Source organism: Salvelinus fontinalis, chromosome 31 (genome assembly GCF_029448725.1).
Source record: "Salvelinus fontinalis isolate EN_2023a chromosome 31, ASM2944872v1, whole genome shotgun sequence".
Classification (NCBI taxonomy): domain Eukaryota; kingdom Metazoa; phylum Chordata; class Actinopteri; order Salmoniformes; family Salmonidae; genus Salvelinus; species Salvelinus fontinalis.
In genome coordinates, this window is record NC_074695.1 from 36,891,121 (window position 1) to 36,910,369 (window position 19,249).

The 19,249-nt window shown below is 41.3% G+C and overlaps 1 protein-coding gene across 1 annotated transcript in view; it reads left to right on the plus strand.

The window, feature by feature from the left end:
- Positions 1-1,069: 1,069 nt before the first annotated feature.
- The window catches only part of LOC129830156 (ephrin type-A receptor 2-like), a 43,793-nt gene continuing 25,613 nt past the window's right edge, over positions 1,070-19,249 (plus strand). Inside the window, exons 1-3 of the mRNA XM_055892477.1 lie at positions 1,070-1,210; positions 2,556-2,635; positions 4,790-5,441. Of these exons, the coding sequence (XP_055748452.1) occupies positions 1,129-1,210; positions 2,556-2,635; positions 4,790-5,441 (814 nt within the window). The 5' untranslated portion in view covers positions 1,070-1,128. The remainder of the gene's footprint in view (positions 1,211-2,555; positions 2,636-4,789; positions 5,442-19,249) is intronic.

Here is a 19,249-nt window from a genome sequence, read left to right on the forward strand (position 1 = left end):
AGGGAGAGCGAGTGGAGGGATTTTAGGTTCAAGAGCTCACTAATGTGGTATTTCATAAGGCTCAATGCATTCTCCCTGGTGTGAGGGGCTTTGTGAAACCAGAGCCTCAGGTTACGGGGAGGCGGCGTGGGGAGGGAGGATTCGCACATGGCTGGGAGAGAGGGAGAAGCCCAATCTTTTCCCGCAGAGTTGGGCCCACAGGTGTCTAGGAACATAAAGTCAATAAAATCTTAATGTTCCTAGACAGATGTGACTCTTGCAAAATCAATGACACACTGTATTGTAATCATCTATTGTGAAGACAGTATTCAAAGGTAAATATCTACCCAGAAAATCTAACAGGTTGACAAAGTATTCAGGAGTTTTTTTAGTGAAACCATGGTTTAAAAAACTACAAGACACAGGTAAAAATCCATATTAAATGCATCGTATTCTCACACATATCACACACATAACCATAGTTACACTGTACAATAAATAATGAAAGTAGACAGAGCTTGACTCCCAAATTCCTTTGCAAAGGAGTTGCTAGGTGATGGATTCTTTAATCCTCTATATTCATACTCATACCAGCACACCCTCCCACACCCCATACTCCGTACTCCAACCTCTCTATCTCTCCCCCTGAGAATACAGATTCTGTTCTACTTCACTAATTTTGATCAAGGGGATGCTATTAAAAATTCTAAAGACCATATGTAAAATGATTTGTCATTTCTCTTGACTTTATGGAGTAATTGTGTTTGCATGTCACACTGCTTCAGATTCTAGAATATGAACAGGAAAACAATCTTGTTTATTTACTTTTATCATGAGTTTCACGCAGTATTCTTCTTATTTTGTACACAGAGAAAAAAACATAAAAAGGTAAATAGGCCACTTTCTTTTTTGTATCTGGTTTGCTTGTGGCTCAGGCAAATTATTGAGGCCATCAAAGCGTAATGCCAATGCACTTCCCTGTTTGCCACACCCCCTCCCTATAAGGAGTTGATGACATTCCATCAGGCGGGGGTTGATGACCTCCTCATTTGTGAATGAGGCTTCCGCGAGCTCAGCGTTCAGTTGAGCAACTAATGTGAGTGTTGAAGTATCCCACCGAGCCTAGAAATAAGAAGAACACTTTCCCAAATGGATCCCCGTGGAATTAAGCTCTTGGTGTTTTCTTATGTATTTATTAGCTTTATATTTATTACACTGCAAACTAAAGAAGGTAAGCGAAGTACTACTTTTACAAATATAATTTCTCCTTTTGCAACAAGTCTATCCTCCTATGCCCAGGTTGTGGGACCACGAGGAAGTTGAACGTATAAAGCGCAGCGCAACAACATACTGATACAATAACGCAACTTGTAGAAGTTTTAGGTTTTTGTTGTTGCATTTTGTCCACAATTTAAAAAAAAAATGCAATTCCTTATCAATTTTCATAAAATGTCGACCACATTCGATTATCAGCTGTCTATCCCTGATCTCTTTATCAACATGAGGGTGTGCTGAGAGCAATCTACATTATAGAGGGCTGTTGGAATTTTGAATTTACAGATTGTCTCTAGATCAATAAGGTTACAGTATGACATTGTATGACATTCAATATAACACAGACTCTTAGACAAAACAGAAGACTATACTACTTTTCCATAGTTGTCCTACACTGAAATAAAATGATCAGATACTTTTTCGAAAAAAAATAATAAGTGGATTTCTTTCGATATTTTTTCAAAAGGAATTAAAAAACGATTTCACACTTGTCAGTGCAAGGTAGCCTAACAACTACAAATGGGAGACATGGATAATTATCTGCATGGCTGGGCTGAACATTCATGTCTGTTACTACTTAGTGCACGTTGAATGATATATGATAAAGTTAGTATATTCTATTTCATCAAGTTAATGATTACACCCTAAGCTTCCCTTTTAATTTTAAGTCACTGACATAGGCCTGTTTAAGTCTCAATTTAGGAAGTGTATGGGAATTCGAAGTTAAATGGAGTAAAATATTAGAGTGGAAATTATAATACCAAGAAGCAAATAAACTTCTAAATGTACTTGTCCCAGCTCTGTTACAGCAATCACATTAAGACAAGATTACATCAAGAATAGTCTGATGGGTGACTATTAGTTTATCACTTGTGAATGATATATTATTACTTGTGTATGATTTTCAGCATAAGAAACAATGCCTTTTGCGACCTTTTCGAATCATAGTCGCACACCTCATGTAGCCTAGCCCATATGTTTTAATAAGGTTTGTATCACAACTAAAGTGGCAAAATACCTTCTTAAAATGAAGCACATTAATCTGCTTTACATGGGGTGTAGAGCCTAACTGGCATATATTAGCAGCGCACGAGTTTCAAGTTTGGGGAAGATACCATAAAAATGCACCTTTTTATAATAAAAGTACCACATGCATAATTGCATTTGTGGTCACTTTTGATAATGGTGTTTTCTGCTAATGGAACATTTGCGTTTATAGCCTACTACCATGTGCGCATTGCTGCGCTTCACTAAGTAAAGTGGTTGAATTAGACTTAATTTGGACTTTTTCCCTTGTGCAGAGGTGCTGTTGGATATGAGGGCATCAGGGAGTGAGCTAGGCTGGCTGACCGGGCCATATGAACAAGGAGAAAAGCAAGGGGTAAGTATCCATCCACTCTTTCCTATGCCCTGTTCCTGTACTCTTCTCTTTGGGGAAGTATGGCTAGAGTAGCACATAATATGCCATGTCTGAATGTCTCACCTTCACACTACTTTCACAACTCTTATTTGCCAGTATCTGCCTTTACAACTTGGTGCTCAAGTACAAATGTTAGTCATTGTAATGTCAAGTTAAATATGTGAAAGGGTCATATTATTCTAATGAGGGTTGGGTTTTATTGCGTATCATGTCTGGACTCTCCAAGGGAGAGACAGACGGGAGAGAATGGCAGTTATAGCAAGCGTGGTAGAGAATACTTGTGGTTTTAAGTCCCTCGCTTCAGAATTGTATGTAAGGGTGCAATTAACTTAAGTTTAGAGCATATGGTACCTTTTGGGGAAAATTTGATGTAGCGAGTTAAGTTATCTGTCGTTTCCCATAAGTAGAAAATGGGTTGTCTTTCATCACAGTAAAACACAACAGATAGTTCTTTTTCTTCTTATCGTTTGCTTTTGTGTCATGCGTGCTTGGGCCCAATTTTGTGTCATTAACATTTGAGTGGTCATTCAGTTGCATGCAAATAATTACAAGTTGGTCTATTTGATGGGTTGATGACTCAAAGGCAAGTTTGGGCATGCTGAACATACATAATCCTATCTTAAAATGTCTCAAAATAGTCTCTTCAATTGTGTACTAACAGTTATGTTGAATTTCACCTGGCACAATCTTGCTGAAGTTCAACTACTGTATAGACCAGGAAGATAAAGTTAATTGAAAGCCTGAACAGTTGTTAAATTACAATATCTTATGTTTTTATAGCACTTAATTGTTGACAAAATTGACACGTATCATGATAATTATGATATCATGTATTATAATTCAAAATGTTTCTACCACGTTTGAATCACCCATTAAAAGATTTTGCAATAGTTTTATGGAGCCGCTTGCTCTCGTGTTGCATGCCTCCGTTTATATGTGATGCCACACAGTCAGCCAACAAAGCACATTCCTTTAATAAATAGCATAGTGGTAACATGCAGAGAACAAACCACAGGCTCAGCCCCCGTGGGGCCAAATGTATTTGAGTAGCCACTATTACGCTGAAGCATGTTGGAAGTAGGGCTGTTGAGGTGACCGTATTACCGCCACACCGGCGGTCACGAGTCATAAAGGCAGTCAAATTCCACATGACCGTTTAGTCATGGTAATTACGCTTCTCTAAATTAAGCATATAGGAGTACCTATTTCTTTGTTAACCGCTCAACACAGAATAGGGCGGATGCGCATGTGCGCACTCCCTCAAATCGCTTTGAGATTTTTTGTTAAAAAAAAAATCTCAGTTTTTTTCAATTGTATCTTTCATACTATAAAATAATGCCATGAAATTGTAAACAAATCTTGTCTGCTAAATGAACTAGTGTAGCCCACAGCCATTTGCCATAGCCACATCAGGACCTAACATAAAGACTCAGAGTATGCTATTATTTTCTTCTGAAATGAACTACATTTTCTTCATATCATGCTTCTTTAGACCGGTCTAAAATAAATAATGGATTTATTGTGAAGGTGTAGGCGATATTACATGGATTTATTCAACTTTTTTGTTTGGAAGCCAGGAGATGCTAAATGTGTTTGTTAATTAATGGTCAATTACCATGAGATTACCGTGAGACCGACAGGTATTTGCTTGACAATCACCCTGATGATATTTCGTGATCGCCACAGCCCTAGTTGGAAGGCTTCACACTAAAATGTCTAACTGCTGTGGCAGCAAGAGTTGGATATATGGATCAACATCTGTTACTTAAGATGCTTCATTGTTGACAGGCCTCAGGGGTATTTCAATAGTATTGTAAAAATCAGCTGGCTTCATTCCTTCGCTAAGACCTCTGGTCTTTTCTCACCACTCTTATGTCTTGATATGTTCCTTTGGGGTCTCCCTCACTCACTTTTCCTTTGCCTCCAGGGTTAAAATTACAGGGGTGCTAGTCACTCCTATAACAAATCAAGGCACCCCCATTAGAATTTAAGATGTCAACATGGGCAGTAGGGAACCCACAATATGCATTGAACATTTTAACTTTGCTCAAAATGTATCCCCCAGAGTAAGTGTTTGACTGAATCCCTGATAGTCTGTCTGTGTGGTTGTTTCAGTGGGAGGTGGTCCAGAGGAGTCTCAACGGCTCACAGTTCTATACCTACTCGGTGTGTAACGTGGGCGAGCGTGAGCAGAACAACTGGCTGCGCACCACCTTTATCCAGCGCCGCCCGTCAGCCTCTCGAGTTTTCGTGGAGCTGCAGTTCATCGTGCGTGACTGCAACTCGTTCGACGGCTCATCGCTTACCTGCAAGGAGACCTTCAACCTGTTCTCCTCCGAGTCGGACGCTGATATCGGCACCAACTTCCGCAAGGGCCAGTTCAAGAAGGTGGCAACCATCGCACCTGACGAGATCACCAGCCGCAATGAGCTGCACATCAACACAGAGACGCGGGTGGTGGAGAGCCTCACCAGGAAAGGCTTCTACCTTGCCTTCCAAGACATCGGGGCATGTGTGGCGCTGCTCTCTGTCAAGGTCTACTACAAGACCTGCCCGGCCACTGTCAAAAGCCTGGCAGCCTTCCCCGAAACAGTGGCAGGGGGGGGGGAGAACCAGGCCCTGAGGGAGGTGGTGGGGGCCTGCGTAGAGAATGCGGTGAGCGAGGAGACGCCCCGCATCTACTGCACGGTGGATGGAGAGTGGGTGGTGCCCGTCGGACAGTGCCAATGCAGGCCCGGCTACGAGGCCGTCAACGGCACATGCCGAGGTAAGGTGTATGTTCCTTTGTTGGCTGGTGGTCTGAGTCTTTCCCCTCTCGCATCATGGATTCTAATACTGTGTATGTGTGTGGGGGCTTGTGAGTGTGAGCTTGCATGATTAGTCTGCATAGAGATATTTCACAGAAGGTGTGAGTTATGTTTTTTAATTTATGTTGGCGATAAAAAATGCAAATATTAAAAAGGCAATTCCACAGTAACATAATGATGCTGAAACTCCGATTTTTCACTTGAACAATTTTTTACACATTCCACAGAATTTTACAAAAAGCATTTACTTAAAGAACAGTGCAAATGCAAAGTTTGGTGACAGAATGACGGAACAAACAGCACAAACAGTAATTCTGTTACCAAACTTTGCATCTGCACTGTTCTTCAAGTAAATGCATTTTTGATACATTTTCAGTGGAAATTTCCCCCTCTTAACTGAAGTGTTTGAGGTCGCCCACTCTTGTTAGTAGCCATTTTTATCAGGACCTTTGGCCCTTGTAAGCTAGTATCCTGCTAATTTATTGTCATTCATTCATTCTCTTATCTTAAATACTCATACGTAGTCTTACCTGGGCTTTGTAGTCATGTTGCCACCATGTTGCATTCAAGTCCTCATCAGAGGCCCTCTAGTCTACATCTCCTCAGTCCTGCCAAAATGACAGATGTTGCTCAAAGACTAGAGAGACAGAAGTCACTCTGAAACTACTGGTGGTGTATTGACTTCTTCAAGGTAAGAGGAGGGTAGAGAGGTGGAGGAGAAAAAGCCCCTCTTTTTATCAATTCAATTTCAATGAAATTTCAGTTCTCTGGCTTTCTTCGTTACATGCATCAGAGAAATTGGCATTCCTTCTCTCCCTCTCTCTCTCTCATATCTGCTGTAAGAGACTAGGTTTCACCATGTGAGTGTTTGTGTGTGTGACTGCAGCAGGGTGATGGAGAGCGAGCATGTTGGCATGCTCAGGCCTGTTAGTAGCTGTTCCGTGATGCACCACCACAAAACTCCCATCAGCGGAACATTAAGCATGTTGCTACACCACTGATTTTGGAAGACACACACACACACACAATCTGTTTCCCCTCCACTGGTAATGTGTGTGTGTGTGATTTAAAAAAAGTGAGGAATGGAATGTAAAGGTAGGAGAACAATGAGGTGCAGTGTTGAGCTGTAGGCACTGGCTCCTCTCACCCTCCCCTTCCCATTCTCCACTGCATTCCTCTTCCATTTACTCCCAGATTACTGCAGGTCTGAGGAATTCCCGATGGAGAACTCCTGGCCTGTGTCCCAAATAGAACCCTATTCCCTATATAGTGCACTACTTTTGACTACAGCCCTATACATATGGACTAGGATGCCATTGGGACGCACTCCTGCTCCCACCTTACAGAAAATGGATTGAGGCTGAATACAGAAAGCTACAGTGTAAAGTGAAAGTGAATGAGTTTGGCATTAGGAGGGGAAACATACACAGATAAAACTGTGCAAACAGTACATAAAATGCACACGCAAAGACATACACACACAAACACACACCCTCTTCACCCCATGCAGTGTGCTCCAGTTGACTCACTGTTGACATTGCCAGTTTTCTTCCTTTAAAGGGTAGGTAGCATAAATGTAACCACATGTAACATATGGATTAGCATTAGAATGCGCTTCAAAAGTCCCAATGCAAAGTTACACCTCACTTTTCTATTTTTTGAGTTATTACATAAAACTAATCAGAATTCCGAAGAATGCTGAAGTCATGCTGGAAAAACATTTGCGTGGTGTGATGTAATATGGATAACCTGGCAAGCCAGACTATTCCCTATAATGTAAACTCCAACAGAAATAATTTATAATTAAACAAATCGTTTTCACTCATGACTACTGCTTTGAATTAAATGTTCTGCCTATTTGCAAGCTACTACTTTATGAATGTATTGTTACATATTAGCTTGCAAGGTTGCTAGCCAACTAGCCTACTAACGTTAGGCCTACCAGCCTGCTAACATTACGTTAGCACTGCGTGAGTCAGCCAGTTGCTATAGCTTACAGCTATATTAAAGTAAACCAAAGTTTTCTAAATGCATAACGCCATCTAACCAATTATCAAATAATGTTACCAGTATCTTAGCTAGCAAGCAAGCCATCCTGCTAAAGTTTATTTTAGCCTGCTAGCTAGCCTAGCTAGCCAACCACCACATTCAACATAGCTGAGTAGTAAGCCAGAGAACAACTAGTCTAGCACAGGCTGGAACCCACAGAACACAACAACAAAAATTGCCATCAGATATAAAGCAGAGAGAGCGGAGACTTACCAATTGACGCTAAATTAGCTACCTAAGTTAAAGAAGAGCCAATGAGAGGCCTTCAGAGGGAGAGGCCGTTTCACCAGCCGAGGGAGAGGCCGTTTCACCAGCCGAGGGAGAGGCCGTTTCACCAGCCGAGGGAGAGTCAGCTAATCCACATTGAATTTAACCGGCTTATCTCCATCACTGCAGACACTCGCGATGTACCACTAGGTCGGTAGGAAATAGAGGTTGCAGGCTTCACATTCACGCTCGGCACAGCACCTGGTTTCAATCCGTCTCAATCCAAAACCGAATAAACCGGTCCCGCTTCATAGCTAGCTTCTCATTTCTGGGCCACAAATGAGTCGTAACTCCATCCTTGTGGATATTATGGCAATATGTGGGTATTACTGCACTAGCTACGAACGATGGAAAACTACTACAATGCTCGCTTGACTACCACTACTAAACTCACAGGAGAAGAGATATTTCGCGTGAAGTTATATGGTTTCTTTGTAGATTTTCACCAGCACCAACACTTGGTTTGGAATGTAATTACATGCTAGCATAGCGAGTAGCTAACGTTAGCCAGCTGGAACTATCTAGGTAGCACCGGTTCTCCATATGATGTTGAGAAATAGTGCATTGTGGGTAGTTCCGAAGATATCCGGAAATAAGTTAAGGAATATGTAAAAATTCTCAAACAACTGTTTGTACACTGAACAAAAATATAAACGCAACATGCAAAAATTTCAAAGATTTTACTGAGTTACAATTCGTATTAGGACATTTGTCAATTGAAATTAATTCATTAGGCCCTAATATATGGATTTCACATGACAGGGAATACCTTAAAATAAAAACAGTCTATTTGGTGTGGCCGTCATTTGCGTCATGCAGCCTGACACATCTTCTTCGCATAGAGTTGATCAGGCTGTTGATTGTGCCCTGTGGAATGTTGTCCCACTCCTCTTCAATGGCTTTGTGAAGTTGTTTGGTATTGGCAGGAACTAGAACACGCTGTCGTACACGTCGATCCCGAGCATCCCAAACATGCTCAGTGGGTGACATGTATGCTGAGTATGGAGGCTATGGAAGAACTGGGATGTTTTCTGCTTCCAGGAATTGTGTACAGGTCTTTGCAACATGGGGCTCTGCATTATCATACTGAAACATGATGTGATGGCGGCGAAAGTATGGCACAACAATGGGCCTCTGGATCACTTCACGGTATCTCTGTGCATTCAAATGGCCTTCGATAAAATGCAATTGTGTTTGTTGCCCATACCATAACCCCACCGCCACCATGGGGCACTCTGTTCACAACGTTGACATCAGCAAACCACTTTCCCCCACAAAGCCATCTGCCCGGTACAGTTAATACTGGGATCCATCCGTGAAGAGCACACTTGACCGGCATACCATTGGCCATCGAAGGTGAGCATTTGCCCACTGAAGTCTGTTACGATGATAAACTGCAGTCAGGTCAACACCCTGGTCAGGATGACGAGCACGCAGATGAGTTTCCCTGAGATGGTTTCTGACAGTTTTTGCAGAAATTCTTCGGTTGTGCAAACCCACCGTTTCATCAGCTGTCCGGGTGGCTGGTCTCAGATGATCCCACAGGCGAAGAAGCCAGATGTGGAGGTCCTGGGCTGGCGTGGTTAAACCTGGTCAGTGTTTGTGAGGCCAGTTGGGCATACTGCCAAATTCTTTAAAATGACAGCGGCTTATAGTAGATAATTTAATGTTAATTTATCTGGCAACAGCTCTGATGGACATTCCTTCAGTCAGCATGCCAATTGCACACTCCCTCATAACTTGAGAAATCTGTGGCATTGTGTTGCGTGACAAAAGTGCACATTTGAGTTACCTTTTATTGTCCCCAGCACAAGGTGTACCCGTGTAATGGTAATGCTGTACAATTAGCTTCTTGTAATGCCACACCAGTCAGGTGGATGGATTATCTTGGGGGATGAAAAATGCTCACTAACAGGGATGTAAATACATTTGTGCACAAACTTAAGAAATAAGCTTTTTGTGCATCTGGAACATTTCTGGGATCTTTTTATTTCAGCTCATGAAACATGAGACCAACACTTTACATGTTACGTTTATATTTTTGTTCAGTGTAGTTATAGGTAACCAGATCGTGACTACAACTAAGTCTTTGACCACACTGTGTTGAGTAAAAACTCATGCTTCCTACCCTTTAAGAATGCCTTTCTTTACACATAATCTTTGCTGGCAGAAAGGAACGCAAGCCTTGTGTTACCACACAAAGACACACATTTGACCTGGCTGCTCCTTGGATTTTGTCGAGCTGTTCGTGCCCACACCCTGTCACCCACATTAAAGACATATGCACACTCATCCCAGAGCTGGGCAAATATGTCTTAAGGCCAACTTGATCTGCGTTCTAAATGGCATCCTATTCCCTATGAACTGCACTTTTGAGACGCACGCTCAGTATCTAAATGCTCTTGTTTACACACAGTCTGAATGTTGTTGAGCTCTTTTTTGTCTGTGGGAAAAATCCTGGGGGAACCAGTAAATGAGTTCTGGTAAGGTTATTTTCTCCCATAGGAGGATTTCCCTTTTCCAGTAATCTAGGCCTAGTTTTCCTCTCCCCTAAACTGATTTGTCGGTGACTAAGTTGAAGCTGCATGACTGTGCCTGCCGTGTGGCGAGTGACTTTATGGGTAGTAATTGACTTGGGTGTGTGTGTGCTTTATGTGCAGTAACTACTGGTTCTGCCTGCGTCTTTGTCTTCCTGCCCTCATTTCTTTTGCTCGTTCTATTTTCTTTTTTTTCTCTCTCGTAATCTCTTTTATTGCTCCCAGTCTCTACCCCCCCCCCCCCCTCCTTTTCCAATCTCCATTTTACAACTACCCTGTAAGTTTTATCATCAAAAGTAACATTATTACTGACTATTCCCACATGTAACCAGCTACAAGACAACATTTTTCTATTATTCTCTGTATGATGAAGATATTATTATGGTTTTGTCTGTGTGCATCTCCTGAATGTGACACCAATTGAATCGCAACATCCCATTTCACACGACCCTGTGTATGCCAGTAAATAAAACAAGTATTTTTTGCTTATTTGACGACTGTCTCCAAAAATAATAAACAGACGCTACATTTGAAAAGTATCCCTGATCTGTGTACCGTAGTTTGGTGGGGATACACATACTGTAAATCACAGGAGGCTGCTGAGGGCAGAATCAAATCACATTTTTATTGGTCACATACACATTTAGCGGATGTTATTGCAGGTGTAGCGAAATGCTTGTGTTCCTAGCTCCAACAGTGCAGTAGTATTGAAAAAGATTCACAACAATACACACATCTAAAAGTAAAAACAGAATTAAGAAATATATAAATATTAGATTGAGCAATGTTGGAGTGGCTTTGACTAAAATACAGTGTATACATATAAGATGTGTAAACATTATTTAAACATTATTTAAGTGGCCAGTGATTCCAAGTCTATGTATATAGGGCAGCAGCCTCTAAGGTGCAGGGTTGTGGAAGCCGGCTAGTGATGGCTATTTAACAGTCTGATGGCCCTAAGATGGAAGCTGTTTTTCAGTCTCTCGGTCCCAGCTTTGATGCACCTGTACTGACCTCGCCTTCTGGATGATAGTGGGGTGAACAGGCCGTGGCTCGGGTGGTTGATGTCTTTGATAATCTTTTTGGCCTTCCAGTGACATTGGGTGCTGTAGGCACCCTGGAGGGCAGGTAGTTTGCACCCGGTGATGCGTTGAGCAGACTGCACCACCCTCTGGAGAGACCTGCGGTTGCGGGCGGTGCAGTCTGCCTTACCAGGCAGTGATACAGCCCGACAGGATGCTCTCAATTGTGCATCTGTAATAGTTTGTTGGTCTTAGGCGCCAAGCCAAATTTCTTCAACCTCCTGAGGTTGAAGAGGCGCTGTTGCTCCTCCTTCACCACACTGTGTGGGTGGACCATTTCAGATCGTCAGTGATGTGTATGCCTGGGAACTTGAAGCTTTCCACCTTCTCCACTGCGGTCCCGTCAATGTGGATAGGGGTGTGCTCCCTCTGCTGTTTCCTGAAGTTCATGATCAGCACCTTTTTTGTTTTGTTATTTTTCTGGCTCCACTCTCCCAGGGTCTGGTTATTGTTGGTAATCAGGCCTACTCCTGTTGTGTCGTCTGCAAACCTGATGATTTGAGTTGGAAGGGTGCGTGGCCACGCAGTCATGGGGGAACAGGGAGTACAGGATGGGGCTGAGCACACACCGTTGTGGGGCGCCTGTGTTGAGGATCAGCGAAGTGGAGGTGTTGTTTCCTACCTTCACCACCTGGGGAAGGCCCTTCAGGAAGTCCAGGACCCAGTTTCACAGGGCGGGGTTCAGACGAGAGGTCGACCGATTTATTCGGGGCCGATTTCAAGTTTTCATAACAATCGGAAAATCTGTATTTTTGGGTGCCAATTTGCCGTTTAAACATTTTTTTTTTATTTTTTTTTTGACCTTTATTTAATCTTTATTTAACTAGGCAAGTCAGTTAAGAACACATTCTTATTTTTAATGACGGCCTAGAGGCAGAACGACAGATTCTTAACCTTGTCAGCTCGGGGGATCCAATCTTGCAACCTTACAGTTAACTAGTCCAATGCTCTAACACCTGATTACATTGCACTCCACGAGGAGCCTGCCTGTTACGCGAATGCAGTAAGCTAAGGTAAATTGCTAGCTAGCATTAAACTTATCTTATAAAAAACAATCAATCAATTACTATCATTGCTCCAATGTGTACTTAACCATAAACATCAATGCCTTTCTTAAAATCAATACACAAGTATATATTTTTTAAACCTGCATATTTAGTTAAAAGAAATCCAGGTTAGCAGGCAATATTAACCAGGTGAAATTGTGTCATTTCTCTTGCGTTCATTGCACACAGAGTCAGGGTATATGCAACAGTTTGGGCCGCATGACTCTTTGCGAACTAATTTGCCAGAACTTTACGTAATTATGACAACATTGAAGGTTGTGCAATGTAACAGGAATATTTAGACTCATGGATGCCACCCGTTAGATAAAATACGGAACGGAATAAGCGTTTTGTTTTCGAGGTGATAGTTTCCGGATTAGTCAAAGGTATATGGTTTAGAGAGAAATAGTTGACGCGTTATGATTCCTGTAATAACTTGCGGCTGAACTTGACAGGGGTTCCTTCGTTATTTTACCGTTCATGTCTTCCATAGAGAATGTCTTGATCTACTTCAAATAAGGTCTGTGTTTCGTGCAGGCTTAAACCGCCTCGATGTTTTGATACCCGTGTAAATCTCACTAGGATAAGGTAATGTTTGTCAACATATTTTCATAAATCCACTCTACAAAAAAAATGATCTTCGCTTATATTTAGCCAATATTGATCAGAGTTACCTTGTCCTATGGATATCTACACAGTTATAAAATTGGCACGGTGGTGTAAGCCTACACGAAACACAGACCTTATTTTAAGTGAATCTAAAAAATATCCTATGGAATAAATGAAGGAACCGCTTTTCAGATTTTGCTAGAAGGTGTCATGGGAATTATGACTCGCACTTTGGTCGTCAATTCTTACCGTGCCCATTATTAAAATAGTATTTCCTGCATATAGAAATGACAGTTTTTGTTTTCAACATTCATCACAGGTAACTTAAACTCTATTTTTATTCAAACAGTTGAGAATATTTGTCTCCTAAGCAGACTCTTCAGTATCATTGTCACTTCAGAGCTGTGTGCGTGTGTGTATTTATGTATTATATTAAGTTAAAATAAAAGTGTTCATTGTTCATTCAGTATTGTTACAATTCTCATTATTACAAAAATGTGTGTGTGTGTGTGTGTATGATTGATATATATATATATAATGTAAAAAATAAATCGGCCGATTAATCGGTATCGGCTTTTTTTGTCCACCAACAATCGGTATCAGTATCGGCGTTGAAAAATCATAATCGGTCGACCTCTAGTTCAGACCACACTTAAGTTCAAGACCCTGGTCTTGAACTTAATGATGAGCTTGGAGGGTATTATGATGTTTAATGCTGAGCTATAGTCAATGAACAGCATTCTTACATAAACTCAGCAAAAAAATAAACTGTCAACTGCATTTATTTTCAGCAGACTTAACATGTGTAAATATTTGTATGAACAGAAGATTCAACAACTGAGACATAAACTGAACAAGTTCCACAGACATGTGACTAACAGAAATGGAATAATGTGTCCCTGAACAAAGGGGGGGTCAAAATCAAAAGTAACAGTCAGTATCTGGTATGGCCACCAGCTGCATTAAGTACTGCAGTCCGAGGAACAAGTTCAGTCCAATGATGCTGTGACACACCGCCCCAGACCATGATGGACCCTCCACCTCTAAATCGTTCCCGCTCCCGAGTACAGGCCTCGGTGTAACGCTCATTCCTTTGACGATAAACACGAATCCAACCATCACCCCTGGTGAGACAAAACCGCGACTCGTCGGTGAAGAGCACTTTTTGCCAGTCCTGTCTGGTCCAGCGACGGTGGGTTTGTGCCCATAGGCGATGTTGTTGCCAGTGATGTCTGGTGAGGACCTGCCTTACAACAGGCCTACAAGCCCTCAGTCCAGCCTCTCTCAGCCTATTGCGGGCAGTCTGAGCACTGATGGAGGGATTGTGCGTTCCTGGTGTAATTCGGGCAGTTGTTGTTGCCATCCTGTACCTGTCCCGCAGGTGTGATGTTCGGATGTACCGATCCTGTGCTGGTGTTGTTACACATGGTCTGCCACTGCGAGGACCATCAGCTGTCCGTCCTGTCTCCCTGTAGCGCTGTCTTAGGCGTTTCACAGTATTGACATTGCAATTTATTGCCCTGGCCACATCTGCAGTCCTCATGCCTCCTAGCAGCATGCCTAAGCCATGTTCACGCAGATGAGCAGGCACCCTGGGCATCTTTCTTTTGGTGTTTTTCAGAGTCAGTAGAAAGGCCTCTTTTTAGTGTCCTAAGTTTTCATAAGTGTGACCTTAATTGCCTACCATCTGTAAGCTGTTAGTGTCTTAACGACCGTTCCACAGGTGCATGTTCATTAATTGTTTATGGGTCATTGAACAAGCATGGGACACAGTGTTTAAACCCTTTACAATTAAGTTAATTCGTAAAAATCCAAATATCTTTTATAGACAGTGTCCTGAAAAAGGGCTGTTTCTTTTTTTGCTTAGTTTACGTATTCCTCTTGTCCAAATGGAATAGGGCAGTGTGCAGTGTGATGGCGATTGCGTCATCTGTGGATCTATTGAGGTGGTAAGCAAAATGAAGTGGATCTAAGGTATCAAGGAAGGTAGAGGTGATATGATCCTTAACTAGCCTCTCAAAGCACTTCATGAAAGTTGTATTCTTGGTAGTAATGCTGGTGATATCCAAAAGTAATTTCCAGTTGTATGTAATAACACAAATCTTTCTGGCGTAATAATATAAGATATGTAAGAAAAATGAAATACTGCTGCTTAGGAGCTAGAAGCAGAGCTGCCATATCTGTTGGCACCGTCTCATATCGGCTCATAATAATGGCCGGAATAGAGCAAATGTAATGGCATCAAACACCTGGACACCATGCATTTCATACTATTCCGCTCCAGTCATTAACACGAGGCCCTTCTCCCCAATTAAGGTGCCACCAACCTCCTGTGCTGTACATGCAGCAAAAACAGTTGCCGTTCTTCACATATTGGACAAGAAACGTTCACATTTTGTCCAGATAAAATGTCAACTGAAATGTAAACTTTTTAATGTTCTGAATATGTCTACTGGGATCACAGCATTGATATGACACAGGCGATAGTGAATACTTGACAAAAAGAGAGGATTGACCCCAGTTTACTCCCTAGAGAGGCATTATGAAAAGCAGAACAATTGTTATTTTGGTGCAACATTATATCAGCAGTGCAGTCTGGTGCTGGAACCAACTTGTTTTATTGTAATCAGAAAGAAACATCTCTGGGACTGGTTTGTGACGTTTCGTTCTTTATCAGATGGGGTGCATAGGCCTACAGTGTTACATATACTATTTTCCCCTCCATGCGATCCATAGCATTATGGATACTGTGGATTTACTTGGTCTATGATCGCATTGTGTTAATAGTCAAAGAAATCCTCATTAAGGGCTATTTTTGGACTTTCAGCAGATGCTCATATCAGTCTTTCTTTCTTAACCTTTGGAAATGGGGAGGGTTCAGGAGATTGACTGTGATTATATTGAATGTGTTTCTGTGATCTTGTGCCAAGTTGATATCGACCTCTCAAACTGAGGTTCAGAGCGTGGGCTAGATAATGGAGGGACTCTGAGTAAATTGCCTCATCAGTGTCATGCGCTATCATGGTGAAGCTCCATTTGGAATAAATTGATTAATCGACATCCATGTCATCGGCAACATGTCAACTTAGCTCATGAGGCATTTATACGTTTATAGTCTTCGATGGGGACATATCATTAATTTTTAAGTCCAACAATGGATGTAGCAACTGCAGATTGCCCCATTTTTTTTAAATATATATATATCTTTCATAAGTAAATGAGAAGGGTTAGTGTTAGAAACTCATAGGCAGTACATAATATGGCAAAATAGCATTTGCTAGTCATGATAATGAGTAAAGATGGCTCTTCTAGATGGCTCTCATAGATTGATATAGGTCTACTTTTTCATATTGCTGACAGTACAACACTAGAGTAACTTAAAAGGCAGCTCCGCCACTTAACATTTGGGTTGTTATTATGAAGTATTTAGTGATGTCCTACACAGTTTTAGTGTAATTTTATGATTTCATGTCTATTACTGTTTAGTGATGAGCAAAACCGGAAATTTCTTCTGACATTTTCAAGTAGGATCCTTGAGATGATTAATAAATGAAATGATTATATTGACCGTTATTTCAGCGATCTATATAACCCGTCTGTAGTTTTCGGGTTCATATTGAACTGCTACAGTGCATTCGGAAAGTATTCAGACCGCTTTACTTTTTCTATATTTTACAGCCTTACTCTAAAATTGATTAAATCATTTTTTCTCTCTTTAATCTACACACAATAACCCATAATGACAAAGCAAAAACGTATTTTTTTGGGCAAATTTATAAAAAATAAACTGATCAAATTTACATAAGTATTCAGACCCTTTACTCAGTACTTTGATAACCTGTCTAGCCCCTGGGTTCCGCTAGCGGAACTCCTCCCACATTCCACTGAAAAGGCAGAGCGTGAAATTCAAAAAAAATATATTTTTAAATATTTAACTTTCACACATTAACAAGTCCAATACAGCAAATGAAAGATAAACATCTTGTGAATCCAGTAAACATGTCCGATTTTTAAAATGTTTTACAGCGAAGACACCACGTATATTTATGTTAGCTCACCACCAAATACAAAAAAGCACAGACATTTCTTTCACAGCACAGGTAGCTTGCAGAAAACCAACCAAACTAACCAAGAACCAACCAAACTAACCAAGAACCAACCAAACTAACCAAGAAACAACTTCATCAGATGACAGTCTTATAACATGTTACACAATAAATCTATGTTTTGTTCGAAAAATGTGCATATTTGAGGTATAAATCAGTTTTACATTGCAGCTACCATCACAGCTACCGTCACAAATAGCACCGAAGCAGCCAGAGTAATTGTAGAGACCAACGTGGAATACCTAAATACTCATCATAAAACATTTCTGAAAAATGCATGGTGTACAGCAAATGAAAGACAAGCATCTTGTGAATCCAGCCAATATTTCAGATTTTTTAAGTGTTTTACAGCGAAAACACAATATAGCATTATATTAGCTTACCACAATAGCCAGAAACACAAGCCATTTACCAGCAGCAAAAGTTAGCGATCGTAACAAACCAGCAAAAGATATATAATTTTTGACTAACCTTGATAAGCTTCATCAGATGACAGTCCAATAACATCAGGTTATACATACACGTATGTTTTGTTCGAAAATGTGCATATTTAGGGCTAAAATCAGTGGTTATACATTGTGCTAACGTAGCATCTTTTTCTCAGAATGTCTGGATATTTTTCTAAAACTCACCTATTCTGACCAAATAACTATTCATAAACATGACTAAAAAATACATGTTGTATAGGAAATGATAGATACACTAGTTCTTAATGCAATCGCCGTGTTAGAATTCTAAAAATAACTTAATTACGACATCCAGCTTACGTTATAGCGAGAGCGTGCCCAAAATCTGGGCGCTAACTAATAGTACACATGTTCGACAGATATATGAAATAGCATCATAAAATGGGTCCTACTTTTGATGATCTTCCATCAGAATGTTGTACAAGGGGTCCATTGTCGGGAACAATCGTTGTTTGGTTTTAGAATGGCCTTTTTCCCTCGCGAATTAGCAAGCAAAACTAGCCAAGTGCCGCTAAGCTCTCCTTCGTAATCAAACGCAGTGAACTGAACAAGCAAAAACTCCTGAAAAAAATTCAATAATCTGATTAAACTATATTGAAAAAACATACTTTACGATGATATTGTCACATTTATCAAATAAAATCAAAGCCGGAGATATTACACGTCTATAGAGAAAGCTTTTCAGAAGCCAAAGCTGATGCCCATCCCGCGTCATCCTGAACAGAGGAAATTGGGGTCCTGTCATTCCAAGAGTCCTCTTTTCACCATAGAAAGAGCTAGAGACCCCATTTCACCTCTCTCAGCCTATTGACATCTAGTGGAAGGCGTATGAAGTTTTATCTGTTTTACTCACAGATATAATTCAAACGGTTTTAGAAACTTGAGTGTTTTCTATCCAATAGTAATAATAATATGCATATTGTACGAGCAAGAATAGAGTACGAGGCCGTTTAAATTGGGCACGATTTCCCCCCAAAGTGAAAATAGCGCCCTCTATCCTCAACAGGTTAAAGCACCTTTGGCAGCGATTACAGCCTCAAGTCTTCTTGGGTATGACGCTACAAGCTTGGCACACCTGTATTTGGGGAATTTCTTCCATTCTTCTCTGCAGATCCTCTCAAGCTTTGTCAGGTCGGATGGGGAGCGTCGTGTCCAGAGATGTTCGATCGGGTTCAAGTCTGGGCTCTGGCTGGGCCACTCAAGGATATTGAGACTTGTCCCGAAGCCACTCCTGCGTTGTTTTGGCTGTGTCCTTAAGGTCGTTGTCTTGTTGGAAGGTGAACCTTTGCCCCAGTCTGAGGTTCTGAGTGCTCTGGACAAGGTTTTCATCAAGGATCTCTGTTTACTTTGCTCCGTTCATATTTCCCTCGATCCTGACTAGTCTCCCAGTCCCTGCCGCTGAAAAACATCCCCATAGCATGATGCTTCTACCACCGTGCTCTACCGTAGGGATGGTGCCAGGTTTCCTCCAGACGTGACGCTTGGCATTCAGGCCAGAGTTCAATCTTGGTTTCATCTGACCAGAGAATCTTGTTTCTGAGTGCTGCAGAGATGGTTGTCCTTCTGGAAGGTTCTCCTAACTCCACAGAGGAACTCTGGAGCTCT